Raw genomic sequence first — 26,675 nt, forward strand, 5'->3', positions numbered from 1 at the left:
TCTGACCTGAGGGGAGGAAGGACAAAGAATCTCTAAGGCTTGGCTTTTTCTTTTCTTTTCATTTCTTTTTTCTTTTTCTTTTTCTTTTTTTTTTTTTTTTTTTTTTTTGCTAGGGAAGAGGGAGAAGCAAAATAAGCCCTGAGAAAGGGGCTGGGGTGTTGGGACTCTGTCCAGTGGTAATTTGGACAGGAAACACGCTTACGTAGGCGCTGAAACCTGTCTGAAACCTAAACCTAAATGCAGATGTCTGCCCTACTGATTCTCTCTCAAAGCCCCTGTGGCCTTCCCCATCCCCACCATTACTCCCCTTCACTGTTTTCTGACTCCCTTTCTCTTGCAAAATCTCCTGCCCACCTGCATCTGCAGCCCCGACCAGGCAAAATGAGAATTTTATCTGTGTCTGAATTCTGATAGCCCAGAATACGAGTTTGCCTTCCTTCACATTGGGGACCTGGTGTGTATACTGGGGAGATGGTGCACCTTTGGACCTAAAAGGGGAAGGGAATTATAGCCTTTCTCCTGACACTGCTGGCAGCCGCCCTTGAAAGTTGAGTGGGTTGGGAATCTGTGTGAGGGGGTTGGGGATGGGGAATGAGAAGTGTGCTCTCAATTTGGAGAGGATGGTGACAGGGGCGGGGCGGGGGTGGGGGAGGAGGGTGTCCCGGAATAAAAGGGGTGGAAGCGCTGTCGGCTCTCTTCCCTACCCAGGCGACTGGCCCACCTCAGCCCGCTTACCCCTTCCAGAGGGGTGGAGTCCGAGGGAGGGGCAGGCCGTGGAGGTGGGAAGTGGGATGCGAAGAGGGACTTGGGTGGGGAAGGGGTGAGGGCGAGGTTAGCTAGGAGCGTCAGGGGAGGAGGCGAGAGAAACGGACAGGTGCCCCAGCGGGTGGAAGCCGAGCGGGAGGCCCCCCCGCGAAGGAAGCCCCGCCCGCCCCGCGGCCGCCGCCCCGCCCAGGCCCGCAGCGCGGCGCTGCAGCGCGAGGGGCGGAGAGGCAGAGCGCCGGGAGAGGACCAGACGCCCAGGTCGCCCGCATCCCCGTGCCGCAGGAGCGAGAAGCGCGTCCCGGCCCCGCTCTCCAGCCCTCGCCCGGGCGCCCCACCTGCTTTCTCGGCTCCAGAGACCGAGCACCTGTCCTCCGCCTCGGCCCCGGCTGAGCACCCCTCCTCCGGAGCGCACACCCGTCCCTGCAGCACGAGAAGTGCCCAGCCCGTCGCCGGCGACCACCATGGCGGAGACCAACAACGAGTGTAGCATCAAGGTGCTCTGCCGATTTCGGCCCCTGAACCAGGCCGAGATTCTGCGGGGAGACAAGTTCATCCCCATTTTCCAAGGGGACGACAGCGTCGTTATTGGGGTGAGTGTCGCCCCGGGAGGGAATTTCGGGGAGGGATCGGAAAGATGAATCTTCCCCGCCCCCGCCGAATCTTCGCCCCTGGCTGTCACTCTGCGCCCCCTCCCCGCCGCTCAGCCTCCAACCTCTCCGCCGCAGCCCCTCCTCTCCCCTGCATCAGGATGGCTGGGTGTGGCCTGGCCTGGCAGGCGGCCAAGTCTCCGCAGAGTGGGAGGGGGCTACTTCCTCGCAGTCAGCGGACCAAACTCCCCTTTGCTGCTCGCTGCAGCGTCCCCACCCCTTAGAGCCAGTCCCGTGTTTTTCTGATGTTTTCCCTCTCCCTTAGGGAAAGCGCATCTTCCCTTTGTTATTGGCTCAGATCTCTACCCCGACCTCTCAGGACGGGAGGGGATAGACTAGTGGATCGGCTAGATGGGAGGTGGGCAGTCCAGGGTCTCTGCGGGAGGAGGTATGAATGAGAGTGGGCTCTCCATCAACCCCTGAAGTAGTCACAGCCTAGACTTGGGCTGAGGGCACAGGTCTGATGAAGGGTTTTCTGGGAAAGAAATGCATTGATGCCACACCCAGTCTGGGAAGGAGGCTCTGGGGTCCTAAGGAAATGTCTGCCTTTCCCTCCCAGGTACAGTAGGAAGAGGCTTCAGACACCCCAGTTTCCCCTAACAAATAAAAATAACCAAATCCTGGGACGCCTGGGTGGCTCAGTTGGTTGAGCAGCTGCCTTCGGCTCGGGTCATGATCCCAGCGTCCTGGGATCGAGTCCCACATCGGGGTCCTTGCTCGGCAGGGAGCCTGCTTCTCCCTCTGCCTCTGCCTGCCATTCTGTCTGCCTGTGCTGGCTCTCTTCGCCCCCCCCCCATAAATAAATAAAATATTTTAAAAAAAACATTAAAAAAATAACCAAATCCTGAGGTTTTAATAGGTACTTGCTTATTCATCCTTCCTTTTGATGATCTAGCAAAAAGTATCAAGCTGCTTCTACCTCATCATGATAGCTCTACCCACGAGGAGATCTTATTAAGAAGGGGAACTAGTATTTACTGTGTGTTTATTACTGGACATGCATTATTTAATCTCAAAACAACACTCTCTGAAGTAGGTATTAATATTTCCATTTTGCAGATGAGGAAATTGAGGCCCAAAGAAGTTGAATGACTTTCTCAAGGTCACCCTGTTAATTCATGGATCTGAACCTAAATCTCTAACTCCAAAGCTCATGGCTTTTCCTTTATATCACACTGCCTCTGCAGATTTCTCTTCTCGACCATTATCTGTGATAGCCCAAAGGGAATTCTTCACCCACCCCTCCTTTTCCAGTTTGGTAGGGATTGTTAGGCTATAGGGTGAAAGGACCTGAGGTTGAGTCCTATAGGGCTTGAGGGGTGCTGGCCAGGAAACTGTAGCCAATTTGAGAAGGGAGCAGCACATATGATGGTTGTCCTCAAGGTCAGGGGCACTGTTTATATATCTTTGGTCCATAGTGCTTGACATAAGGCATGCTTATTAAACGAATGAAGGAAAGATGAGGAGGGAGCATGGGCCTCTGAATCAATGAGAATGGGACTTTGTGTAAACATACCTTAAGAAGAGCCTGCTTACATGTCCCATCCCCAAGGGCCCCAGTCTGTCACTATGCTGAGCTCTCACCCACAGAACTCAAATGGGTGCTTCTGCCTTCTGTGGGTGCTTACATATGTGCATGTTCGCCGCATCTAGAGGACCCCTGTCTCTTTTGGCCTCAAGGACCTTAGGCCTTATACCCTGGTCAGTGTCACCTGGGGGCTCCTCTCTAAGTAGTCCGGACAGCAAGCATTAGCTGTGAGAATTGGAGCTTGAGGATCCCCTGACACACGAAGGCTGAGAAACAGGAGGGAAATGGTCATAGGGGAGCACATCCACAAAAGGCTTCTACTTTGAAGCCTAGTTTCCTTGGTTTAGTTCTTTCAGGTAAGTCTGAACAAACTCCTTTAGGTTCTCAGGCCATCCTGGTGTGATGGGCATGGGGCATGGGGCATGGGGTGATGTTGGGAGAAGGAGTGGTAGTATTGATCTGTCCAGTTGGTGAAACAGGAGAGACACCATAGAAGGGGGAGAGGGAGAGAGAGGCAGAGAGGCCCAGGTCTCCCTGCCAGTTCAGATTCTATCTTAGTTCCACAGCTGGTCCTTCCTTGCCTGTCTTGCCTGATATTTGCGGGGCTGCACCTTTGTCTCCCTGTGTATGTTCCTTTGCCCCAGCCCTTCCTGTCAATCTCTCCAGCTGAGAGAGATGCTTGTGGGGGGCCATTTTGTCTCGGGCATTGTCCTTGGAACTTGCCTTCCCAGCCTGACTGTTCATTGCTCATTTGGAAAGAGGAGGGCTCTAGGAGAAGGGATTTGGAGGCAACCCTTGAGGGTACCGTAAAGAGAAGGAAATCTCCTACCCCTTCTCCTCTTTCCTCCTCCCATTCCCTTTGGGGCCCAGCATCTGAGGAATTAATGGAAAAAGCTGCGTCAGGAACGTGAGGGAAGAGGGAAGGGGCAGACAATAGTCTCTCCAAACCTAGCCCCTGCTCCTTTCTCTGGTGGCTCTCCTCTCTGCCTCTGCAGCACTGCAGCTACCCCAGGGCTTCAGAGTCTCAGATGTTCCTGGGCTTTTTCTGCCTGGCAGAGGGTATGAGAATAAGCTGGAAAGACAGCTCTTTCAACCTCATCCCTCCCCAACTCCTCTGACTTCTCCCAGGAATCTGGGGGGATGGGGTTTAGCCAAAGTTAATGGCCTGAGTCATAGTGGAGGGGTGTCTGGGTTACTGTCTGTGTGCTGTGTACCTGGTTTTGCTCTTATGTCACTTAGAATCCAGAGTGACTTTTTCACTGTATGCATATAAGTGTCTCTCGGCCCTGGTCTTGTGGGCAGAGTGCCCAGGTGCCTGCTGTCTGGGTTGCTACTTCTATACCAGACATGGGAGGGATGACAGTGAGGGAAGGCCCATATATTCTCTCCCCCTTTCCCAGTTCCTCTCCTTCATTCATTCAAGTGTCCACTATTCTTCCTCCCTCAGATCTCCTAATGGGTTAGCAGGTTCTTGAGCAGGCAAAAATCCAGGCCTGTCAAATACCTCATTAGGAAAAGCTAGGTTGGGACCTGCAGGATTACTGGACCAGAGTCAATATTGTGTGGGGTGGCGCAGGATTCCTTTGAAAACTGAAGAGGGGGAGCAGGTCTCCCTTTAGCTTTGGGGGAGTCTCATAAAGGAAAACAGAGAGTATATACCATGGCCAGTGTCTCTCTAGCATTACCATGGCAACAATCCCCAGGGGTGTCACCATGGAAATCAGGCCTGGTGCTCAGAAGTTCAGCCTCTACCAAGTGCTTTGCTGAGGGTTGAAAAGGTTGGTCATCTTGGGACCCTGGTCTTTGGCCTTCCCATTAGCTTTAGTCAGCTAGCATAATGGAAAACTACCGAAAGTTGCTGGGAAGCACAAATGGACAAGGGAACAACAAGGAGGCTTGGGGTGGGTTCAGGGAGACTGGAGCCCTGGGCTGCAGGACACTGAAAGGGAGCTCTCTGGAGAAGGCTATGAGGAGGGCTTAAATTGCGGTGGGTGGAAGGGGGACTGGATCTCAGGGGATGTTCCTCAAAGGTGGTGTGTCTCCCTTAGTGTTTCTAATGAAACTGGTCTTCCAGTCTCTGACGTTGGCATGGTGGGGAGGGGGTTCCTGGGAGAGAATGGGTGGGAGAACTGCAGGCTTCTGAAGATGGGGTTGAGGTTGAAAAAAGGGAGTGATGGAGGGCTCCAGTTCTGTCAGAAAACATTTGGAGAAATGTCCAAATGGGGGTGGGGTCATGTGGAAAAAGCCATGAGAAGGATTTGACACCATGTTCAGTGTTCAGGCACTTCAGTCCTTGGATTACTGTGGCACTGTGGATCTGGATTCAGATTGCTTGGGTTTGAGACTGTGTGCTACCATTTCTCAGGTGTGTGTCTGTGGGCAAGCTACCTTACCTCTCTGAACCTCAGTCTCCACAGGTATAAAATGGTATAACAATAGTACCTTCTAGAATTGCTGTGAACATTAACTGAGATAATGCATATAAATTGCTTAGCACAGTGACAGGTGCGTAATAAACTCCTGGTAAGAGTTAGATGTTATTATTATTTCTAATATATGCTGTCTCTCCATAAGCTAGCCTTTGATACACTGGGAAGGAGTTAACCTTTCCCCTTCTTACTGGTTGTTTAATCCAAACACACAGGGTTCTAATATCTTCTTACTCTCTTCCTCCATCAATGTCTGTGTTTTTGACAAATATTTATAAAGGACATCCTGTGGGCCAAGGACTGTGCTTGATGTTGGAGATTTACAGGGAATCCCTGCCTTCAAGAAACTCTTGGTCTACTTGGTGATACAGACTATAGAGTGGTCTGGGCAGAGGCCCAGGAGGGGCATCAGAAACAGCTTAAAAAAAAAAAAGTGGCTTTTGTAATCTATACACACAGATTCTAGTAGGAAATCTCCTACAACATCTGACAGTCCAACTCAAAGTAATTGTGTGTCATGAGAAATAAATAAATAATGGTGATATTTCCCATGTGAGCAGTCTAGAGGCAGAAAAAGTAGAAAACCACTGGTCTAGTTACTCTCATCAAAAGATCTGATGAACAAATTCATCTTGAGTATACTCAATGGAAAATTAAAAAGAAATTCACAATTTAACAGAAATAAAAATAAAAAGATGAAATAACAAACTAGATAGAGCTGGAATTTAAGGACCTAGTTAAGAGTCAGGAAGTGGTAGCAGGACTTTCCAGAACCTCTGAAATTATCATCTGTGTCTGTAGCTTTCCATGGTCATGAGTTTACAAAGTTAACCCATTTTTAGTTCTTGGGTATCTTTTTTTTTTTTTTTTAAAGATTTTATTTATTCATTTGAAAGGCAGAGATTACAAGTAGGCAGAGAGGCAGGCAGAGAGAGAGAGGAGGAAGCAGGCTCCCCGCTGAGTAGAAAGCCCGATGCGGGGCTCGATCTCAGGACTCTGAGACCATGACCTGAGCCGAAGGCAGAGGCTTTAACCCACTGAGCCACCCAGGCGCCCCAGTTCTTGGGTATCTTTTATCCTCACAGTACTGAGAACACCCTTTTACTCTCTCTGGTCTCTTCCTTCTCCCCAGTCTAGGCTGAGTTCCTCAGGCCAGAATTGCCTTCAGCACTTGGAGAGCGCCCTCCATCTTAATGCCTCCTTGAGGCTTCTCTGGAATCCTACCGCTGGGAATGTTTGTGAGAGAGGAGGAGAAAGACCAAGGGAAAGGCAGAGAAGGAGTTGGTGCCCATGTTCCCAGAAGGGAAGAAGGGAGGGGCAAAGTTGACTTGAGAGTTATATTTAGTCCCCTTTGGCTGCATTCCTGGCTTCATGAAGCATAGATAGACATCACTGGTGGAGAAGAGGCGGGAGTCATTGGGCTGAGACGTGTTTTGTTTGTTTCTGTTTCTTGGCCACTGGATGGAGGCAACACTGAGTTAGATTACAATTCAAGAATCAAGTTTCAACAAAAAATAAATTAATCAAATTTAAAAAGAAAGGTATTACCACTGAGGAGGACAGGTATCAATACCACTTTAAAGCTCTTTTCTTCTAACACTGTGTGATTTTATTCTATGTAAGAAAGATATTGTTTTTTATAATGCAGTATAATGATGAACCATTCAGATAACAAGGATGAAAAATTCACAAAAGCCCTATGAATACCTCATAAACTCACTCAAACCTTTAAAAAAAATCAAGGTAGATTTTAATTTTTATTTATCTTTATTATTTTTATTTTTTTTAAAGATTTTATTTGTTTGACAGACAGAGATCACAGGTAGGCAGAGAGGCAGGCAGAGAGAGAGGGGGAAGCAGCTCCCTGCTGAGGAGAGAGCCCTATGTGGGCTCCATCCCAGGACCCTGGGATCATGACTTGTGCTGAAGACAAGAGGCTTAACCCACTGAGCCACCCAGGCACCCCTCAAAGTAGATTTAAAAAAAAATACTATTAAACATAGCCCGATAACAATACTAGTATGTTTTAACTATTGACAAAATTAGAAACAAAGAGAAACTAAAAATCACTCAAATTGCTACCACCCCAAGAAAAACACTGTTAACAATTTAATATATTTGTTTCCACTGAGTTTTTGTTGCATATATATATATATATATATATAAATTTTAATAAAAGTATATAATGAACTATATATTGTTTTGTAGGTTAGCTCTCTCACTAATATAATACCATTACTATTTACCATTACTAAATATTATGTAATTTTATGTATTTTAAAAAATGTTTAATTTTTGCATGTCTTAACATGCACATGTGACAAAATTCAAATTATATATAGAAATGTATACGATGAATAGTAAGCCTCTTCCCTACTTTTCTTTTGTAGCCATCCAGTTCCCATTTCAGAAGGCAGCCATTTCACCAGTTTCTTATGGGTCTTTCTAAAAGCATACCATATATTTATAAGCAATTACATATATATGTTCATATATTAATTTTTTTTTCAATTTACTTTAAGCAATCTCTATACCTAATGTGGGGTTTGAACTCATAATCTCCAGATCAAGAGTCACATGCTCTTCTCACCGAGCCAGCCAGATGCCTGGCATATACTCTTTTTTTTTTTTTAAGAAGAATGGTGGCATAGTGTACATACTGTTCTGTACCTTGCTCTTTTTTTTTTAAACTTAACATTGAGTCTAGGAGAGTCTTCCTTATCAGCACATGAAGATATATCTCATTCTATTTAACAACTGTATAGTTTGTTGTAGGGATATGACATAATTTATTTAACCAGGTCCCTATTGATGGACTTTTAGGATTATCCTAATAAGTTGCTATTACAAACAATTGAATGACCTTGTGTGTGTGTGTGTGTGTGTGTGTGTGTGTGTGTATTGCATATGTCTGTAAGATACATTTTTAGAAGTTGAGGTCTTAAAGTATATGCACTTAAAAATTTAAGAACTGGTTCCAAACTGCCTCTCATGGAGTTGCCCCGTGTTTATATATGCCCTCTCCAATGCAATGAATTGTCAAAATATTTTATTTTGCCCACTTGGATAGATTAAAATGGTATTTCATAGTTTTAGTATGCATTTCTCTTATTAATAATGAGGTTGTGCATCAACCAGCCATTTTTAAGTGCCATTATAACATCATTTTATGATGTTCTATTTTATGAGAGCACTGAGGTATACTTCACATACATTGAGTGCACAAATCTTATGCAAACAATTTGATGAATTTTATAACATATTTCGACGCCTGTGTAACCACTACCCAGATAGAAATTTGGAGTATTTTCGTCACCCCTGAAAGCTCCCTTTTGCCTCCACCTCTCAATATGAATCCAGGCATCCACCATTTTGAGTTCTGTCACTAGCTAAATTTTGTCCTTTCTTGAATTTCATACAAAGGGGATAATACAGTATGTGCTCTCTTGTGTTTGAGTTCTTTTACTATCACACTTTTGAGATTTATTGATGTTCTATTATGACATCATTAAAAAAATATTTTATTTATTTGACAGAGAGAAAACACAACTAGGCAGAGAGGCAGGCAGAGAGAGAGGGGGAAGCAGGCTCCCTGCAGAGTAGAGAGCCCGATGAGGGGCTCGATCCCAAGACCCTGGGATCATGACCTGAGCCAAAGGCAGAGGCTTTAACCCACTGAGCCACCCAGGCTCCCCATGACATCATTTTATTTTATTTTATCTTATTTTATTTCTTTAAGTAGGCCCCATACCTACTTGGAGCCCAATGAGGGGCTTGATCTCATAATCCTGAGATTGAGACCTGAGCTGAAATCAGGAGTCAGACATGTAACTGACTGAGCCACCTAGGTGCCTCTATTATGACATAATTTTAAATGGCAATAAAGAATAAAAATATACACATGCCATTATTTAATCAATTCCTTATGTTAATCTGTCCTCTAAATATTATTCCTTTCAGTTGTTTTCAATTTATTATAAGACTGTGATAATAAACATTCTTGTAACTAAATATTTGCTACAAATATTTTCATGGTATAAATTCTTAGAAGTAGAACATCTGAATCAACAGATATGTGCAATTCACGACTTTTGATTATGTATTATGAATTGCTCCCATAAAAGTTGTATGGATTTACTCTCCTAGTAGAAAAGGATGAAGGTGCTTATTTCAAGGAAATTATACTTTCTTGAATGCTTATCTACATCGGGTATTCCAATTAAGTTTGTGTTTTTCAGTTTGATAAGTGACGAACAACATTACTGTTTTAGTTTGAATTTGTGTTTATTTTTCTGTTGTTAGTACCTAGCTCTTGTCAACTTTTTTTCTGTTGAGGCTTATCTTTTTTGTTACTAATTTATGAAAGTTCTTTATAAGCTAAGAATGAAAAACTTAAAATTTTTAAAAACTTAAAATTTCTTATTTAAAAATTACACATTTTCATTTCTGAAGTGTTTTGTGTGTGTGTGGTTTTTTGTTTGTTTTGTTTTTGTTTTTTTTAGTTTATTTATTTAAGTAATCTCTGCACCCATTGTGGGGCTTAAACTCATAACCCGGAGATCAAGAGTTACATGTTCTTCCAACCAAACCAGTCAGGTGCCCTTAATTTCAGAAAAGTCTTCAATCTAAAAAAAAGAAGAGAAACTCCTAAAATTCCACTGTCCAAGGGTAACTACCATTAACATGTTTCTTTTTTTTTTTTGCTAAAGGTTTTATTTATTTGAGAGAGAGACAAAGAGAGCTTGAGCAGAGGGAGGGGCAGAGGATGAGGGAGAGGGGACAAGCAGACTCCTTGCTGAGCACAGAACCTGACACAGGAGGCTTGAGGTGGCGCTTGATCTTAGGACCCTGAGATCATGACCTGAGCTGAAGTCAGACAATTAACCAACTGAGGTACCCAGATACCCCTTACCTTGTTTTTCTAAGCAAGGTGTGCATATGTACATATACATTTTTTTGTAGAAATGGAATCATCTTTTACTTACTTTTTGTACTTGTTTTTTTTTTTTTAAAGTTTTATTTATTTATTTATTTGACAGACAGAGATCACAAGTAGGCAGAGAGGCAGGCACAGAGAAAGGAGGAAGCAGGCTCCCTGCTGAGCAGAGAGCCTGATATGGAGCTCGATCCCAGGATCCTGAGACCATGACTTGAGCCGAAGGCAGAGGCTTTAACCCACTAAGCCACCCAGGCGCCCCTTTGTGCTTGTTTTTTACACTGCATACTATTTTATGTATTTATTTTTTGCATACTATTTTTATTAACAGTATTTTGTATATACCTTGTCATGTGATTACATATTTTTCTATAACATCATCTATAATATTTTACTATTTTAATTTAAAGGCAATATATTATCATTGTAAAACATTTAAAGATCACAGAAAAAATGTTGCAAGCCTGTTATTCTGCCCTTCTGTGATAATCACCATTAGCAGGTCTGCAGAAAGTCTTCCATGTCTTTTTTTTTAAGGCTATTCTGTCCATGTGCTTTAAAAAATATATATAATCACATTACATACACTGTTTTTATTTTTTTACTCACTTGAGCTTGAACATGTCAATATATGTAAACCAACCTCACTCATTTTAAGGGGAATAGAATATGGAGGTATCATAACAAACATCTTGTTGATGGATGTTTGAATTGTTTCTAGTTTTACTTTAATACAATGTGCTACACTGAACATTCTTCTACATAAATATTTAAGTGCTTAAGTAAGTGTTGTAAAATGAATTCCTAACACTGGAATCCCTGATATAGAGTACAAACAGTATGGACATTTAAATATTTAATAGAATTGTCCACCAGAGGGGCTTGATAAGTTTACAGTACTCCCTTCATTGTAGACAGCATCTTCACAACCTATTTCTCTTTGAGGATTCTGGTTTGGGGGCTTCAAACGCTTTCACCAAAGAGAGATCAGGTAAATATTTCAGGTAGATTTTTTTCCCCCCATACGCCAGACTTTTCAAATCTTTTAAATATTAAAAGATATATTTATTAATTTTCCCTCATGCAAAGAAGAAAAAAGAAACAAAATTACACACTACTGTCCCACTCTCTGTGACATTAAGAAGTAAAAGCTTTTAAAAATAAAACACTTGTGGGGCACCTGGGTGGCTCAGTGGGTTAAAGCCTCTGCCTTCGGCTCAGGTCATGATCCCAGGGTTCTGGGATCGAGCCCCACATCGGGCTCTCTGCTCGGCAGGGAGCCTGCTTCCTCCTCTCTCACTCTCTGCCTGCCTCTCTGGCTACTTGTGATCTCGCTCTCTGTCAAATAAATAAATAAAATCTTAAAATAAAACACTTGTACATGGTTTGAAGATATAAAAAATCCTGACGCACCGACTGGCTCAGTCAGAGGAGCATGCAAGTCTTGATTTCAGGGTTGTGAGGTTGAGCCCCACACTGGGTGTAGAGATTACTAATAAAATTAAATAAGAGGTTTTTTTTTTTTTTTAAAGAATTTATGTATTTATTTGAGAGAGAGAGAGATCACAAGTAGGCAGAGAGGCAGGCAGAGGTGGGGGAAGCAGGCTTCCCACTGAGAAGAGATCCTGATATGGGGTTCAATCCTAGGACCCTGAGATCATGACCCAAGCTGAAGGCAGAGGTCTAACCCACTGAGCCAACCAGGTGCCCCCGAAATTTAAAAAATTAAAAAAAAAAAATATATATATGTAATCCAGGATACAAAATGAAAAAATAAAAGACTTGCCTCTCCTCAAAGTAACCACTGTTAACATTTTTGTCTAGAAAATTCATCTAGAAAAAAAATTCTATGTATAGATGGAATATTGTGAATAGTCCTAGAGCCGCTGTCTCTGGTTCTGGCCATTAAAAGTTTTATGACTTTCCTTAATTAGTTAAAACATGTCTCCCAAACTCTGGTGACCATCACCTTAGAGTTTTACATTTCAGCTGGATAAAGATGGGCTCTGTAGTAAAACAATTTGACAACTAAGTCAGTAGGTTCTTTATACTGAAAGGCAGGAAAACACCACTGAGAAATTCGTCACTTGTGATGGAGAACAAGCATAGTCCCATTTAATCTTTTTTTTTTTTTAAGATTTTATTTATTTATTTGACAGAGAGAGATCACAAGTAGGCAGAGAGGCAGGCAGAGAAAGAGAGAGGAGGAAGCAGGCTCCCTGCTGAGCAAAGAGCCCGATTGATCCCAGGACCCTGGGATCATTACCTGAGCCGAAGGCAGAGGCTTAACCCACTAAGTCACCCAGGTGCTCTCCCATTTAATCTTACCAGAGATTTTCCCTTTAGTATCCTTAGAGAGTGAATACATTTTTTGGCTCCCCAGGTTGTAAATATTCTGTATCTGTATCAGCATTCATACCACCTAAATGAAACAAAGTACTTGTCGGTCTGTGATTTGTTTCAGTTTCTCTTTATTTGAAGTTGGTTCCTTAAAAGGAAACCCACAATTCTGATTTCATATATTTCTTTCACAGAGAGAGAACTTGTGCTAATGTTTGTACAACAGCTCAGCGGCTTGCTATGTGTGGATTTCATTTATGTAATAGGCAACACACTATACATATGTCCCTAACTTGGCGTCTGTCACTTAGTTGCAGTTTGAAGATCCTTCCTTATCAGGACATATGGATCTGGATCTATTGAGGATGATATTTTTAAACCTAGAGGTAGATTTTTAATGTGTTTAAAGATTTTACTTATTTATTTGTCAGAAACAGAGACCAAGAGCTGTGGGGTGGGAGGGGGGTGGCAGGCAGAGGGAGAAGCAGGCTCCCCACTGAGCAAGGAACCGGATGTGGGGCTTGATCCCAGGACGCTGGGATCCTGATCTGAGCCGAAGGCTGACACTTAACCAACGGAGCCACCCAGGCATCCCTAGATTTTTAATGTTAATTAATTTTTTTTTTCACTCTCCATGGCCTGTGGACCTACTGTCTTTACCTGTTAGGTTTCCCAGGGAGGGGCCTGGAGTGGTGGAGTGCTAAATCATCACACCAAGACTGAGATCCCCTCACACAGTCTCATGCTGTGACACTTTTCAATGGCACTCTCTAGCACATGGGAACAGCTCCTGCTGTCAGCACTAACTTTTGCTCCTCTTTCTCTAGTCCGGGTCATCCCCCCAAAACCACCCGTGGATACAGATGGCTGAAAAACAGGGACCTTCTCAGGCTAATGGAAGGGAGCCGTGGTATTTCTTCTCCCTCACATCCTGACTGCCGATGTCTGCCATGTTTTATTCCCATTCTAGGGGAAGCCATATGTCTTTGACCGTGTGTTCCCCCCAAACACAACTCAGGAGCAAGTTTATCATGCATGTGCCATGCAGATTGTCAAAGGTAACATGTATTATCTTTGTAAGATATATATTTAGAATGTATGTTTTCAGGTTTGCCATTCCTTACCCCACTTCTTTCCACCAGTGCTCTTTCTCTGCTGTCTCTTCCAGATGTCCTTGCTGGCTACAATGGCACCATTTTTGCTTATGGACAGACATCCTCAGGGAAAACACATACCATGGAGGTGAGGGTTCTGACTTCCATGAGGGGTGAGGAGCTGGGAGTGTTAATGGGAGGCCCAGGAATCTCGGTAGGGCAAGACCTAGGAATCAAGCTTGCTTGGTCTGGAGGATGAGTGGAGGGGCAGGATGATAGTGGAAGTGTAGTGAAATCCCCTCAGCCTGCTGCAGTTTTCCATCCTTTCCACTACTCTAGTTTTCTTCTTTTGATTTGGAAAAGCAGCTGCCATAAAAGTCCAGAGGGCCACTTAGGTCTGTCATTGTTCGAGTTAAAGGTAGACATGGCAGTGACTGCCTCCTACCTCAAGATGGTCTTCTTACCCACTCTGACCTCTGGGTTCACCTGCATACTTCTTGAGTTGTCTCATTCTTTCTGAGTCTCAGCCTCATTCTGGAATACCCTTCCTCCCCAGGGAAAGCTTCATGACCCCCAGCTGATGGGAATCATTCCTCGAATTGCCCGAGACATCTTCAACCACATCTACTCCATGGATGAGAACCTTGAGTTCCACATCAAGGTGATCACGGCATGACAGCTGGGCATCCTCAAATAGGGCCTGGGAGGGGAAGAACTAGTTCAAACCCGCTGAGTACCTGGGCAGCCCAACTTACTTTCTGCTCTGGTTACTTCAGTTCTTCTCTGCTAAGATATTCTCATCTGCTCTTTCTCCCCTCCACCTACCATTTGAGCAGGTCATAGTCACATGAGATCCTTGGGTCAGATTTAAGATAGGTCCTCTTCACTTTCTCCCTGACCAGGTTTCTTACTTTGAGATTTACCTGGACAAAATTCGCGACCTTCTGGATGGTGAGTGGTGTTTAACCCAACTGGGCAGGTGGGGGTGTGAGGAGGGCAAGGAAAAGAAAGATCACATTGCTTTTGTGCAGAGGACACACACACACACACACACACACACTCATACCCATGTCCCTTACCTCCATTCCCCAAAGTTTCCAAAAGTGAAAAGTCAGAAGATGAGTGTGGACAACCAGGCCTATATAGAAATGGCCTGAGACCAGCTGGAACCTTGAGGCTAGAATCCTGGAAGAGAAGAAACTAAGCTTTCAGTGTGTGCAGGGAATTAAAACTTCACGGGGAAGTCTTTCTCCTTTATTTTTATTTCTGTTTTTTAGCATTTATTTATTTATTTATTTATTTATTTATTTATCTGAGAGAGCAAGCAAGCGTGAGTGGTGGTGGGAGTGGGGGAGGAGCAGAGGGAGAGGGACAAGCAGACTTCTCACTGAGCACAGAGAGCCCGACGCAGGGCTCAATCTCATGACTGTGAGATCATGACCTGAGCCAAAATTAAGAGATAGACTCTTAACCGACTGAGCCACCCAGACACCCCTTCATTTTTTCATCCAGAAGAAACTACTGTCTCAGCAGGCTGCAGGGTACAGGGTTGGGGGAAGGACTGCGGGCCTTGCTTACCCTGCATTGTCTTGATTCAGTGACCAAGACAAATCTGTCTGTGCATGAGGACAAGAATCGGGTGCCATTTGTCAAGGTGAGAGTGGGGACGGGGCATCTGGGCGGGGGTCACTGTCCTGAGAGTGGGGGCATGGCAGGAGGGTAGACCAGAGACCCGGAAGTTGGAAGGCAGATGTCTTGGAGAAGTGAGATGTGCCAAGTGCTAGGGAAAGTCTGAGGGTTTGGAAAAGACAGTTTTGAAAGGTCGTCTGGTCAGCATGCAGGTAATACAATCTGCAGATCAACATTCGTGGGTCACTGTCCATTCGCCTCCTGCAGGGTTGTACCGAACGCTTTGTGTCCAGTCCCGAGGAGATTTTAGATGTGATTGATGAGGGGAAATCAAATCGTCATGTGGCTGTCACCAGTGAGTGGGGATCTACGGGGCTCTTGAGTCTGGGAGTTTGCTACTCCACTGCGTCCTCTGGGGCTGAGGGACTGGAAGGGAGCAAGGACGGACTGTGTCCTCCAGAAGAAGGGGCCCCTCTTGGATGTGCGACCCAGCTGCCTGGGAGGTGCAGTGGCAGGGCTGGTCCTAGCAGGTGCCCTCTGTCTCCGGGTGGGCCAGCGGTCAGGTGAGACTGGGGGCTTCGGGCTTCAGCTCCACAGGTATCGGTACAGGGACTGCCTCTGCCTTGGCCCTGCAGACATGAACGAGCACAGCTCTCGGAGCCACAGCATCTTCCTCATCAACATCAAGCAGGAGAACATGGAGACGGAGCAGAAGCTCAGTGGGAAGCTGTATCTTGTGGACCTGGCGGGGAGTGAGAAGGTTGGGGACCTGGCGGTGGGGTGGGCAGGGGAGGAGGTCTGGGGACTTGGTTTCATCAAAATAACTTTTTCTTTAGGATATAATTCACATACCATAAAGTTTCACCATTTTGAAATATATAGCTCCATGGGTTTTAGGATTCTTGGAAGGTTGTGCACCCATCACCACTAATTCTAGAGCATTTTCATCACCTGTTAGCAGTCATTCCCTATTCGCCTCTCCCCTAGCCCCTGGCAATCACTAATCTACTTTTTGTTTCTGTGGATTTGCCTTTTCTGGACATTTCCTATAAATGGGGTAGTAAAATACGTGGGCAGGAAGGGGTGGCTTTGGCACGAGGGTTAGGGTAATAGAGGAAGGGCCTTGTCTGTTCTCTTCCCCTGTCCCCTCCCGTCCTTGGACTGAATCCTCCTGAGTGGAGAAGAGGCCGTGAGAGCCCTCTCTTCCCCTGCAGCTCTCGTGACATGCTCCTTCCTTAATGCTCTGGTAGGTCAGCAAGACCGGAGCAGAGGGGGCTGTGCTTGATGAGGCAAAGAACATCAACAAGTCACTGTCAGCCCTTGGGAACGTGATCTCCGCGCTGGCTGAAGGCACGGTGAGTGTCCCTTAGGCCTTGTCCCATCTTCTTCTACTGCTGCCATCTCATCATGCTTGATCCATGGGGTGTGCGATCCCTTGTCAGCATCACTGTCCTTTCTGATTTCCTTGTTGAATATTTTTTCTGATTCATGGTCTCCCTCCTCCCCCAGAAAAGCTATGTCCCATATCGCGACAGCAAAATGACACGAATTCTCCAGGACTCTCTGGGAGGAAACTGCCGGACGACTATGTTCATCTGCTGCTCACCGTCCAGCTACAATGACGCAGAGACCAAGTCCACCCTGATGTTCGGGCAGCGGTCAGTGGCAGGGTCCCCACTCCTGAACCAGCCCCTGTTGCTCTCTCACCCCTCCGTGTCACACCAGCCTTCATGGAGGTCTAAGCTCCTTATTCTCCTCCCCCAGGGCAAAGACCATTAAGAACACTGCCTCAGTGAATCTGGAGCTGACTGCTGAGCAGTGGAAGAAGAAATATGAGAAGGAGAAGGAGAAGACAAAGGCTCAGAAGGAGACAATTGCCAAGCTAGAGGCTGAGCTCAGCCGGTGGCGCAATGGTTAGAGAGGGTTCCAGCTGGTGTGAGAGGCGGCAGGAGGAGGAGGCTGAGGGGACCAGAGGGGCCCTGTCTGGTGTGGGGCTTCAGGGCAGGCCAACCTCCAAGGAGGGTTGCGTCTCTGGAGGGGTGCAGTCCAGCGGTGATGAGGGAAGGGGAGAGGGGGCTGATGGCAGCCCTTATCCCACCACCCCCCAGAAAAGGTTGGCGGTGCATGCACTTGGCAACAGAGATGGAGACCTGCCCGGAGGTCTCAGTGTTGAGGATGGAGGCAGGAAGGAGTCCTGAAGGATCTTCTCCCATCCCTGTCCTTGTTCTGCTCCTTGGCCAGGAGAGAATGTTCCTGAGACGGAGCGCCTGGCTGGGGACGATGCGGCCCTGGGAACTGAGCTCTGTGAGGAGACGCCTGTGAATGACAACTCTTCCATTGTGGTGCGCATCGCCCCTGAGGAGCGGCAGAAATATGAGGAGGAGATCCGCCGCCTCTATAAGCAGCTCGATGACAAGGTGAGGATGCCCAGGGCACAGGGGGCAGCCAGTGGCATGAGAAGTGAGGGATGAAGGAATTTACTTGTACTGCCTCTTTTTTTAAAATTTTTAAGAGGGACATATGCTTGTTATTGAACATGTGGAATGTCGCCCTGAGTAACATTTAGAACTATTGAATCACTGCATCGTTCACCTTAAACTAATATAACACTGTGTGTTAACTATCCCAGAATTAAAATTGAACTTAATAAAAATTATATTAAGAAATTTAGAAGATGATTAAAAATATACAGAAGAAAATTTAAGTCCTCCATCATCCCACCATTCAGAGATAGTACCTTTAGCATTCTGCTTTTCTCCACACAGAGAGCATGAATTGAGATACACTGTATATGTAATTTTGCATCTGATTCCTTCATTCCACATCGTATAAGGAACAATTTCCCACTTTGTTACCAATTCCTTACAGAAGTATTTTATTTTAAATGGCTATCTAACCGTCCATTTATCGAAATGCATCGAACTATTAATTACAGGGCTTCTAGTCTTCTCTGTTTTTAGTAACGTGTTTTTGCTTTTTAGTGATTTGATCAATGTGGAGCACTAAAGTGGGATTTCTAGGTTAGAGGATATGCGCTTTAACCTAAAGGCTCTTGCGGTGTATTGTCAAGGTTATACCACCTTCTAGGGAGAAAGGAATTTGAAAGTGAGGACAGGAATGAGGCAAGAGACTGAGGGAAAAACTTCTTTATAGGATATGGGGTTTCTAACTCAAAGCCTGAACTGTCTGGAGCTTTGTCAGGATCCTTCCTCTGCCCACACCCCCGTAAGTCCTGACTAGACAGAACAGATTCCCTTCACCCCACCATTCCCCCTTGCCTCCAACAGGATGATGAGATCAACCAGCAGAGTCAGCTCATAGAGAAGCTTAAGCAGCAGATGCTGGACCAGGAAGAGGTAATGGGAAGGAGGACCAGACATGAGAGGAGGGCAGTGTGTTCCCCAAAAGGCATAAAAGACCTTTTACAACCAGATGGAAGAAGAACTTGGTCACCCCCCACCCCCAAACTATCCAAGTCTCAGGACTTAACTGGGACTGTGTGTAAAACACAGGTTTGGGAGTTTGGGTGTTTCTTCCTTCTGTGATGCCTACAGCCCTCTTGCTCTCACTTTGACCCTGGCCCCTCTCCTTGAGCTCTGCCTTCCAGGCTTAGGGGGCAGAGAAGCCCTGTCTGGGGCAGTGCTCTTGGCTTCCCCTGACCAGGGGGCCAGTCACTGGTGGCAGACCTCCTCACGTGCCTTGCCTCTTGCTCCCAGCTGCTGGTGTCCACTCGGGGAGACAATGAGAAGGTCCAGCGGGAGCTGAGCCACCTGCAGTCGGAGAATGATGCTGCTAAGGAGGAGGTGAAGGAGGTGCTGCAGGCCCTGGAGGAGCTGGCCGTGAACTATGACCAGAAGTCCCAGGAGGTGGAGGAGAAGAGCCAGCAGAACCAGCTGCTGGTGGATGAGCTGTCTCAGAAGGTGGTGAGTGGTTGACTGGGGTCCAGGCACCCCCAGCCTCCAGAACACCACCAGGGACCTCTGTATATGGGGGGCACATCACACTCATGCCTTTGCCCCACTGTGCAGTGTGCAAGGGGACCCTCTCCCGCCTTGTCACCACCCTTCGCCCTCCTGACCCCTATCTCTTCCAGACCCTTTGGCAGGGCCTGTGTTCTCTCTGTAGCCATCTTTGGGGTCACATCTGAGACAGAGGCTCCGCCTGGGCTAGGGAGGGGAGTGGGAAGATGGCCATGGGGTGACGTGAGGGGCTGTCCCCAGGCCACCATGCTGGCTCTGGAGTCTGAGTTGCAGCGGCTACAAGAGGTCAGTGGACACCAGCGGAAACGAATTGCAGAGGTGCTGAACGGGCTGATGAAGGACCTGAGTGAGTTCAGTGTCATCGTGGGCAACGGGGAGATTAAGCTGGTGAGTGGGACTGGAGGCAGCAGTCTTGTTCTGGTCATTCTTGCCCTGGGCACTGGTGGGAGAGGCAGCGGGGCACCAGGCCCTCAGGGATACTGAGGAAGGTGGGCCAAAGAGGCAGGAAACACGCCTTTAAATTAGACCCGGGAAAACATATAGACCTTTGCATAGACTCTGCTGTAAATACACCTTCTAGAGGGTGCTGAATAAAGAGGCCACGGAGGGGCGCCTGGGTGGCTCAGTCATTAGGTGTCTGCCTTCAGCTCAGGTCACGATCCCAGGATACTGGGATCGAGCCCCACATCAGGCTACCTGCTTTATGGGAAGCCCGCTTCTTCCTCTCTGACTCCCCCTGCTTGTGTTCCCTCTTTCACTGTATCTGTCAAATAAATGAAATCTTTAAAAAATAATTAAAAAAATTAAAAAAGAGGCCCTGGAGATGGACATATGATAACGGGTGTTAGGGGTGAGGCCCAGAGCTGGGAATGAGATATGCAAGTCCATGGCCGTGCCCATCGAGCAGATCAGTGCGACTCCAAATCACTTTGCTCTATAAGATGGAAGAGGGCGACTGTCAGAACTGGATCTTTAAGTGCAGGGAGAAGGATTTAGTATGACATGTCAGGTGATAGCCTCTGAAAGTTGTTTGGAAAATACAGGTGCCACCCAAGTCTCCATGTGGGAGGGCGTACGCGGGGGTGGGCCGGATCCCTGGGAATGGAAAAAGGCTTCCCTGCAGCCCAGAAGCACCTCTTCCTGCCCTCTCCCACCCCGCAGCCAGTGGAGATCAGCGGAGCCATCGAGGAGGAGTTCACAGTGGCCCGACTCTACATCAGCAAAATCAAGTCGGAAGTCAAGTCAGTGGTCAAGCGTTGCCGGCAGCTGGAGAACCTGCAGGTCGAATGTCACCGCAAGATGGAGGTGACTGGGCGGGAACTCTCATCCTGCCAGCTCCTCATCTCCCAGGTGAGCACCGGGCACTGAGAGCCTTTGCATGCTGTGGGAAGGAGGACGGTTCTGCGGCTATGGGATAAGACTCCCCGCAGCCACCCTTCATGTCAAGGGCCTAGGGTCAGCCAAAGTCCAGAACAGAAGGGCCTGGGCTAGCCAGAGAGGGGCCGGGCAGGGGAAGGGAAGGTTCAGAGGGGGTACCACCCTCTGAGCTGATGGGGTCTCAAGGAAGGGGCTTTAAAGAAATGGCCCGGGACGCCTGGGTGGCTCAGTTGGTTGAGCAGCTGCTTTCGGCTCAGGTCATGATCCCAGCATCCTGGGATCGAGTCCCACATCGGGCTCCTTGCTCCGCAGGGAGCCTGCTTCTCCCTCTGACTCTGCCTTCCACTCTGTCTGCCTGTGCTCGCTCTCACTCTCTCTCTTACAAATAAATAAATAAAATCTTAAAAAAAAAAAAAAAAGAAAAAAGAAATGGCCCATGGCCCACTGTCTACAGGCCGGTGCAGCATAAGGGGGGGCCCTGGGAGAAGAGCTGCAGAGGTCAGTGTTGCCTAGCTGTGTCCTTGACTCCATCCCTCTTCTTCCCCTCCCCAACCTTCACCCCACTAGCACGAGGCCAAGATCCGCTCACTTACAGAATATATGCAGAGTGTGGAGCTAAAGAAGCGGCACCTGGAAGAGTCCTATGACTCCCTGAGCGATGAGCTGGCCAAGCTCCAGGCCCAGGGTGAGGCCTTCTTCAACCTCTAAACCACGCATCCTGGGACCTGAGATCCCAGAGCGGGGCAGGGAGGAAAAGGCATGAACACCAAAATACACCTCCTAACAGCACGGTCATCCCACGCATGAGATTGAGACCATGGAAGCTTGGGCCCATAGCTTATTGTACACGAGCCATAAACCCTCCAGGGACCTCTTTCCCTGCCGTATCAAACTGCACTGTCCTAACCCAGCACATCCTCAGGGGTCCACACTGGGTCACTGTCCCCTGTCCTGCCTGGAACTCTGGTCACAAAGTGGAGTTCTTTCCAGAGGAGGTGGGTGCTAAGTAAGCTGCTCTCCCGTCTTTCCCTCAGAAACTGTGCATGAAGTGGCCCTAAAGGACAAGGAGCCGGACACCCAGGATGCAGATGATGTGAAGGTGAGTGGGGAAGGGGCAGGGCGCAGCTGGGGCCCTCTCCCATCTGGTGCCTGGGAGTCTGGCTTTGAGCGTGGGATGGGGGTCTTCGCAGAAGGCCCTGGAGGTGCAGCTGGAGAGTCACCGGGAGGCCCATCACCGGCAGCTGGCCCGGCTCCGGGACGAGATCAATGAGAAGCAGAAGACCATTGATGAGCTCAAAGAGTAAGAGTCCCCCCCGGCCGGCTCTGGCCTCTAGGCTCCCTCTTGGCCCGGGGTCTGGCTTATTCATTTCCATGGGCCACTTCCCCCCACAACCATGCCACAACTTTGCAGCCGAACTCCAGGAGGCACAGCAGTGAGGACTAGTTCTTTTCCTTGAGCTCTTATGATTAGATAGCCCACGGCTCCTCACGCTGTTGTGAAAGCCAAGGCCTGCATCTCCTTCTGCTAATCCGAAGGTAGAAGCGTCCCTCAGTCCTAACCAGACCCACTTGTACCAGAAGGAAACGTTTGCAGGGCTGGTCTTCCCTTTCCCTCTCATTAATAACCTTTTTGTTCTCTCCCACACCTCCTTGCCCTCGGCAGCCTGAATCAGAAGCTGCAGTTAGAGCTAGAGAAGCTCCAGGCCGACTACGAGAAGCTGAAGAATGAAGAACACGAGAAGAGCAGTAAGCTCCAGGAGCTGACGTGAGTGTTGGCCCAGCCCGCTACTCACACCTGCAGAGCCGGGTGCCATGCGCGTGAGAAACGGTGGCCCCCGGCCGGCAAATGCCTCGGAAGAATCATCAGATGGTGTGGGGAAGCCCCCCCCCCCCCCCGCGCAAAAAAGACGTTCAGAGATTACCTCTATTGAATATTAGCTGCCCTGGCCTGGAAAGATGTGGGTGATGTTCTAAGGGTGAAAAGCAGGCTGCAAAACAGTATGAATGGTACGATCACATACAATTTTTGTGGGATATACCTGCATAGAAGTGAGTGCAGAAAGACAAACATCAGAATGTTAATGGTGGTTTGATCTGTACGTAGTCAAATTATGGGCTTTTTTTTTTTTTAAGATTTTTATTTATTTATTTGACAGACAGATCACAAGTAGGCAGAGAGGCAGGCAGAGAGAGAGTAGGAAGCAGGCTCCCTGCTGAGCAGAGAGCCCGATGCAGGGCTTGATCCCAGGACCCTGGGATCATGACCTGAGCCGAAGGCAGAGGCTTTAACCCACTGAGCCACCCAGGTGCCCCAAATTATGGGCTTTTTATGAAACTCATCATACTTTCTTTTTCTTTTCTAATTTCTGCACAGCAAACATGGGTAACTTGTATAATTAGTTACAACAGAGTCTGGATCAAGGGAGTGGAGAGGGAGGAGAGAGGGAGGACGGGAAGTCCTGAGGGACTCTTGTGTTTTCTTCTTGCCCCAGATTTCTGTATGAGCGACATGAACAGTCCAAGCAGGACCTCAAGGGTCTGGAGGAGACAGTTGTGAGTGGTTTCCCTCTGGGCCAAGTTAACAGGGTGAGGTGGGGGCTTCATTTCTTTCCCTGACTTCTCCATAACCCCTTTCCTTACACAGAGTCAGTCTGTGGCATAATCAGGACATATCCTTTCCTAAAGGATCAGTGACTCACCTGCCCAGATAGACTGATGGTTCCTATAATTTGGGAGCCAAGAGGCTAACCTGGGATTTGGCTATCCCCAATCTGTCATCATTCTTTCCAGGCCCGGGAACTCCAGACCCTCCACAACCTTCGCAAGCTGTTCGTTCAAGACGTCACGACTCGAGTCAAGAAAGTGAGTTCCATCCGTGGAAACTTCCCAGCCCCCATACTGTCCCCTGCCCACAGCTTTCTCCAACCCCTGTGGCTGCCAGTGGAGCTGGCTTGGATGGGTGTGGGTGAGACCTTTCTGACCTTGGGACAGCCACATCTCCCCCCCCACCCCCGTCTTTCATCAGAGTGCAGAAATGGAGCCCGAGGACAGTGGGGGGATTCACTCCCAAAAGCAGAAGATTTCCTTTCTTGAGAACAACCTGGAACAGCTTACAAAGGTTCACAAACAGGTAAGAGTAGGGGACAGGGTGAAGAGAACTCTTGAGGCCAGGTGCCTGGGAGACCCAAATCCTTCAAGGTCCCTCGGATTTAGGAAAATGGACTTTTGCATGTTTTCCTTCCTTTTCGGTTTTATTTTTCCTGCTGATCCCTTCCTTAGCCATTTTTGGTTCCACTTTTGCCCTGGTCTTTGTTCCATCTCTGTTCTCCCCTCTCAAAGCTACCAACCTGCCCCCGTTCAAAGGGGAAAATGCCCCAGGCCTCTGGATTTGGAGGGAGAGGTTGAAACTGGTAGATGTTTCAGAAGTATGGGCCTGTAACTACAGACGAGGGGTACTGGTCAGAGACGAGGGACAAGCCAGGGAAGTGGGGCTTTCTGTCATAGAGAGAACTCCATCTGCCCAGGCCTGGGGCAGGCAGGCGGGATAATTAATTTAAAAAGGTGTCCTCCAGATGGCACAACCAGCCCCTCGCAGGGGCTGGTTGGAACCCATTGTATTAAGTTGCTGCCTCTCTGTCCCCCTCCTTGCTGCTGTGGCTCCTTAGGTGGCTGACTGGGTTTCAAAGGTATGGGGTGGGGAAGTGGAAGGGGCAGTGCAAAAGAGTCAGGACAGGAAATGTTTGGTGAGTACAGGGCAGGAGCACCCTCGCCAGCACCGAATATCTGAGCCTTGAGGATAGGTGCCCCAATGTGTCAACCGGCTTTTCTAACTGACACATGAAATAAACCCTGATCTATACTTCATGCCCTTTCTTTCAATCCCACCTGGACATTTGATTTAGACTCATCTTCTCACTAAACTGGAGCTTAAATTTCTCAGCGCAATGCCCAGCATATTTAACAAATACTTGGTACTTTTTCTTTTTAAACATATATAATGGGAGGGGAAAAATCCCAGAACTGTGGCCCAGTGATAATCTGCAGGGTATATTTATTTTATTTGGGCCTGTGTAGGGCTGCACTACCATCTTTCCCCCCTTGCTCATTATACATACAGCAGTATAACAATGTAACAACATTCCGGAAAAGTTGAAAGTTCAGGGAAGAAACATTTGTAATCTGTTCTGCCATCCTCTTCTCCTTCCTGTGTTCACTTTCCTTCCCTGTCCAAATGTGTGTCATGTTGCTTGTTTTTCCCCAATATTTTTAGTGTGGTAAAATACACATAAAATTTGCCACCAGAACGATCTTTAAGTTCAGTGGTATTAAATGCATTCCTACTTTTGTGTGACTCCCCCACCGTCCTTCCCCACCCCTGTGGTCTTGTAAAACCGCACCTCTATACCCACTACGCAGTAACTCCCATTCCCCCTCCCTCCCAGTCCCTGGCAACCTCCATTCTTCTTTTGTTCTCTATGAGTCTGACTCCTCAAAGTACCTCCTATAAGTGGAAGCCTGCAGGGTTTGTCCTGGCCTATTGCACGTAGCATCACACCCTCCAGGCTTAGTTTCCTTTTTCCTCACTGAAGCCACTGCTTCTCTCTGTGCGAAGTCACAAACACCAAAAACAACTCACCTCGATGATGGAGGACTCCTCACAATGTCCTACTTCAGCAGACACAAGACTAGATAGGGAAATGAGGGAGATGTAGAAACTTACACAGAATCTTAAATAGCCAGGCCTTGAGCCCTATTCCTAACTAAGCTGGACTCTTGTTACAGCAAACCATTGTTTATAATCTTTAAGTTGCCCAAAGTGGAAGGGGCACAGACTTATTTCCAAGCTCTGTCTTTTCTCCTGGGTTATGTGCTCTACCAGTTCACCTGGTATCTTTCAAAGCCGGCTCCCACAGGCTGGAGGGCCCCCCGTTATTGTGTGAACCCTATAAAAAAGACCAGGAAGTCTTTTCTGGCTGCAAGGTGGTTGCTTAAATTAAATGGGGGAGGGACAGTCTGGGAAATCCTTGAATGTAAAGGTAATGAGCCCAAATGTTTGTGAGCCCTCAAACATTTTCTTTCCTTCCTATGGGGCGCTGTGTGAATGTGTGCTGGTGGTGGTGGGGGTGGGGGTGAGTCGGGGGCTCCCACGTTCCAGCTTCTGCTTTGCACTGCACCTAACCAGTACTCAAAACCATACGCATCTTCCAGACAGTGCTTCAGTGCTTCGTCTCCTGCTGCCTGCCCTATGCATGCGGACAAAGCCATCTCTGGCTGAGGGCTGCCTCACCCACATGGTCGCCTTGGGGCTGTAGGCCTGGCGCAAGCTGTGAGGTCTGGAGGCGTGGGTATTGAGGCCAGGAAAAGACTGGGACAGGGCACTGTCACAAGAGTTTGGGGCTGTGGTGGAGCTGGCACATTTTGCTGCTCAGAAAATGATGTAACTTTTTCATGCCTGACCACTTTGCTCCGGGAGGAGGAAAAAGCAGGCCAGAGGAGCAATTAGGTAAAGGCAACGAGGTCTTTTGAGGAAAAAGCGCGGTCTCCATCTTCTCTGACTTGATTTCTCTTTATTCTGTCTCCCTGCCTTGCACCCCCGTACCCCTACTGCTGGCTCTCTCTTGGGTCGCTGGCTTTGCCTTGGCCTCTTCCCTTGGGCTTACCCCACAGCTGGTACGTGACAATGCAGATCTGCGTTGTGAGCTTCCTAAATTGGAAAAACGACTTAGGGCTACGGCTGAGAGAGTTAAGGCCCTGGAGGGTGCACTGAAGGAGGCCAAGGAGGGCGCCATGAAGGACAAGCGCCGGTACCAGCAGGAGGTGGATCGCATCAAGGAGGCCGTCCGGTACAAGAGCTCCGGCAAGCGGGGCCACTCTGCTCAGATCGGTGAGTGGGGGTAAGAGGCTATAGATGAGCTGGGATTACCTCTGGGGGAGATCAGCACATTCCTAA

The 26,675-nt window shown here is 47.6% G+C and overlaps 1 protein-coding gene across 1 annotated transcript in view; it reads left to right on the plus strand.

Moving 5' to 3' along the window:
* Positions 1–909: 909 nt before the first annotated feature.
* KIF5A (kinesin family member 5A) overlaps positions 910–26,675 on the plus strand; it is a 30,823-nt gene continuing 5,057 nt past the window's right edge. The window contains exons 1-24 of the mRNA XM_004773229.3: positions 910–1,355; positions 13,616–13,703; positions 13,814–13,887; positions 14,296–14,400; positions 14,642–14,690; positions 15,338–15,393; positions 15,636–15,723; positions 16,004–16,128; positions 16,619–16,723; positions 16,878–17,026; positions 17,133–17,281; positions 17,610–17,785; positions 18,656–18,724; positions 19,085–19,291; positions 19,589–19,735; positions 20,510–20,698; positions 21,293–21,410; positions 21,760–21,824; positions 21,916–22,025; positions 22,389–22,490; positions 23,218–23,278; positions 23,516–23,587; positions 23,751–23,855; positions 26,393–26,609. Coding sequence (XP_004773286.2) covers positions 1,227–1,355; positions 13,616–13,703; positions 13,814–13,887; positions 14,296–14,400; positions 14,642–14,690; positions 15,338–15,393; positions 15,636–15,723; positions 16,004–16,128; positions 16,619–16,723; positions 16,878–17,026; positions 17,133–17,281; positions 17,610–17,785; positions 18,656–18,724; positions 19,085–19,291; positions 19,589–19,735; positions 20,510–20,698; positions 21,293–21,410; positions 21,760–21,824; positions 21,916–22,025; positions 22,389–22,490; positions 23,218–23,278; positions 23,516–23,587; positions 23,751–23,855; positions 26,393–26,609 — 2,755 coding nt within the window. The 5' untranslated portion in view covers positions 910–1,226. The remainder of the gene's footprint in view (positions 1,356–13,615; positions 13,704–13,813; positions 13,888–14,295; positions 14,401–14,641; positions 14,691–15,337; positions 15,394–15,635; positions 15,724–16,003; positions 16,129–16,618; positions 16,724–16,877; positions 17,027–17,132; positions 17,282–17,609; positions 17,786–18,655; positions 18,725–19,084; positions 19,292–19,588; positions 19,736–20,509; positions 20,699–21,292; positions 21,411–21,759; positions 21,825–21,915; positions 22,026–22,388; positions 22,491–23,217; positions 23,279–23,515; positions 23,588–23,750; positions 23,856–26,392; positions 26,610–26,675) is intronic.

The sequence above is a fragment of the Mustela putorius genome, unplaced genomic scaffold, assembly GCF_011764305.1.
Source record: "Mustela putorius furo isolate JIRA1106 unplaced genomic scaffold, ASM1176430v1.1 tig00003988_pilon_pilon_pilon, whole genome shotgun sequence".
NCBI lineage: Eukaryota > Metazoa > Chordata > Mammalia > Carnivora > Mustelidae > Mustela > Mustela putorius.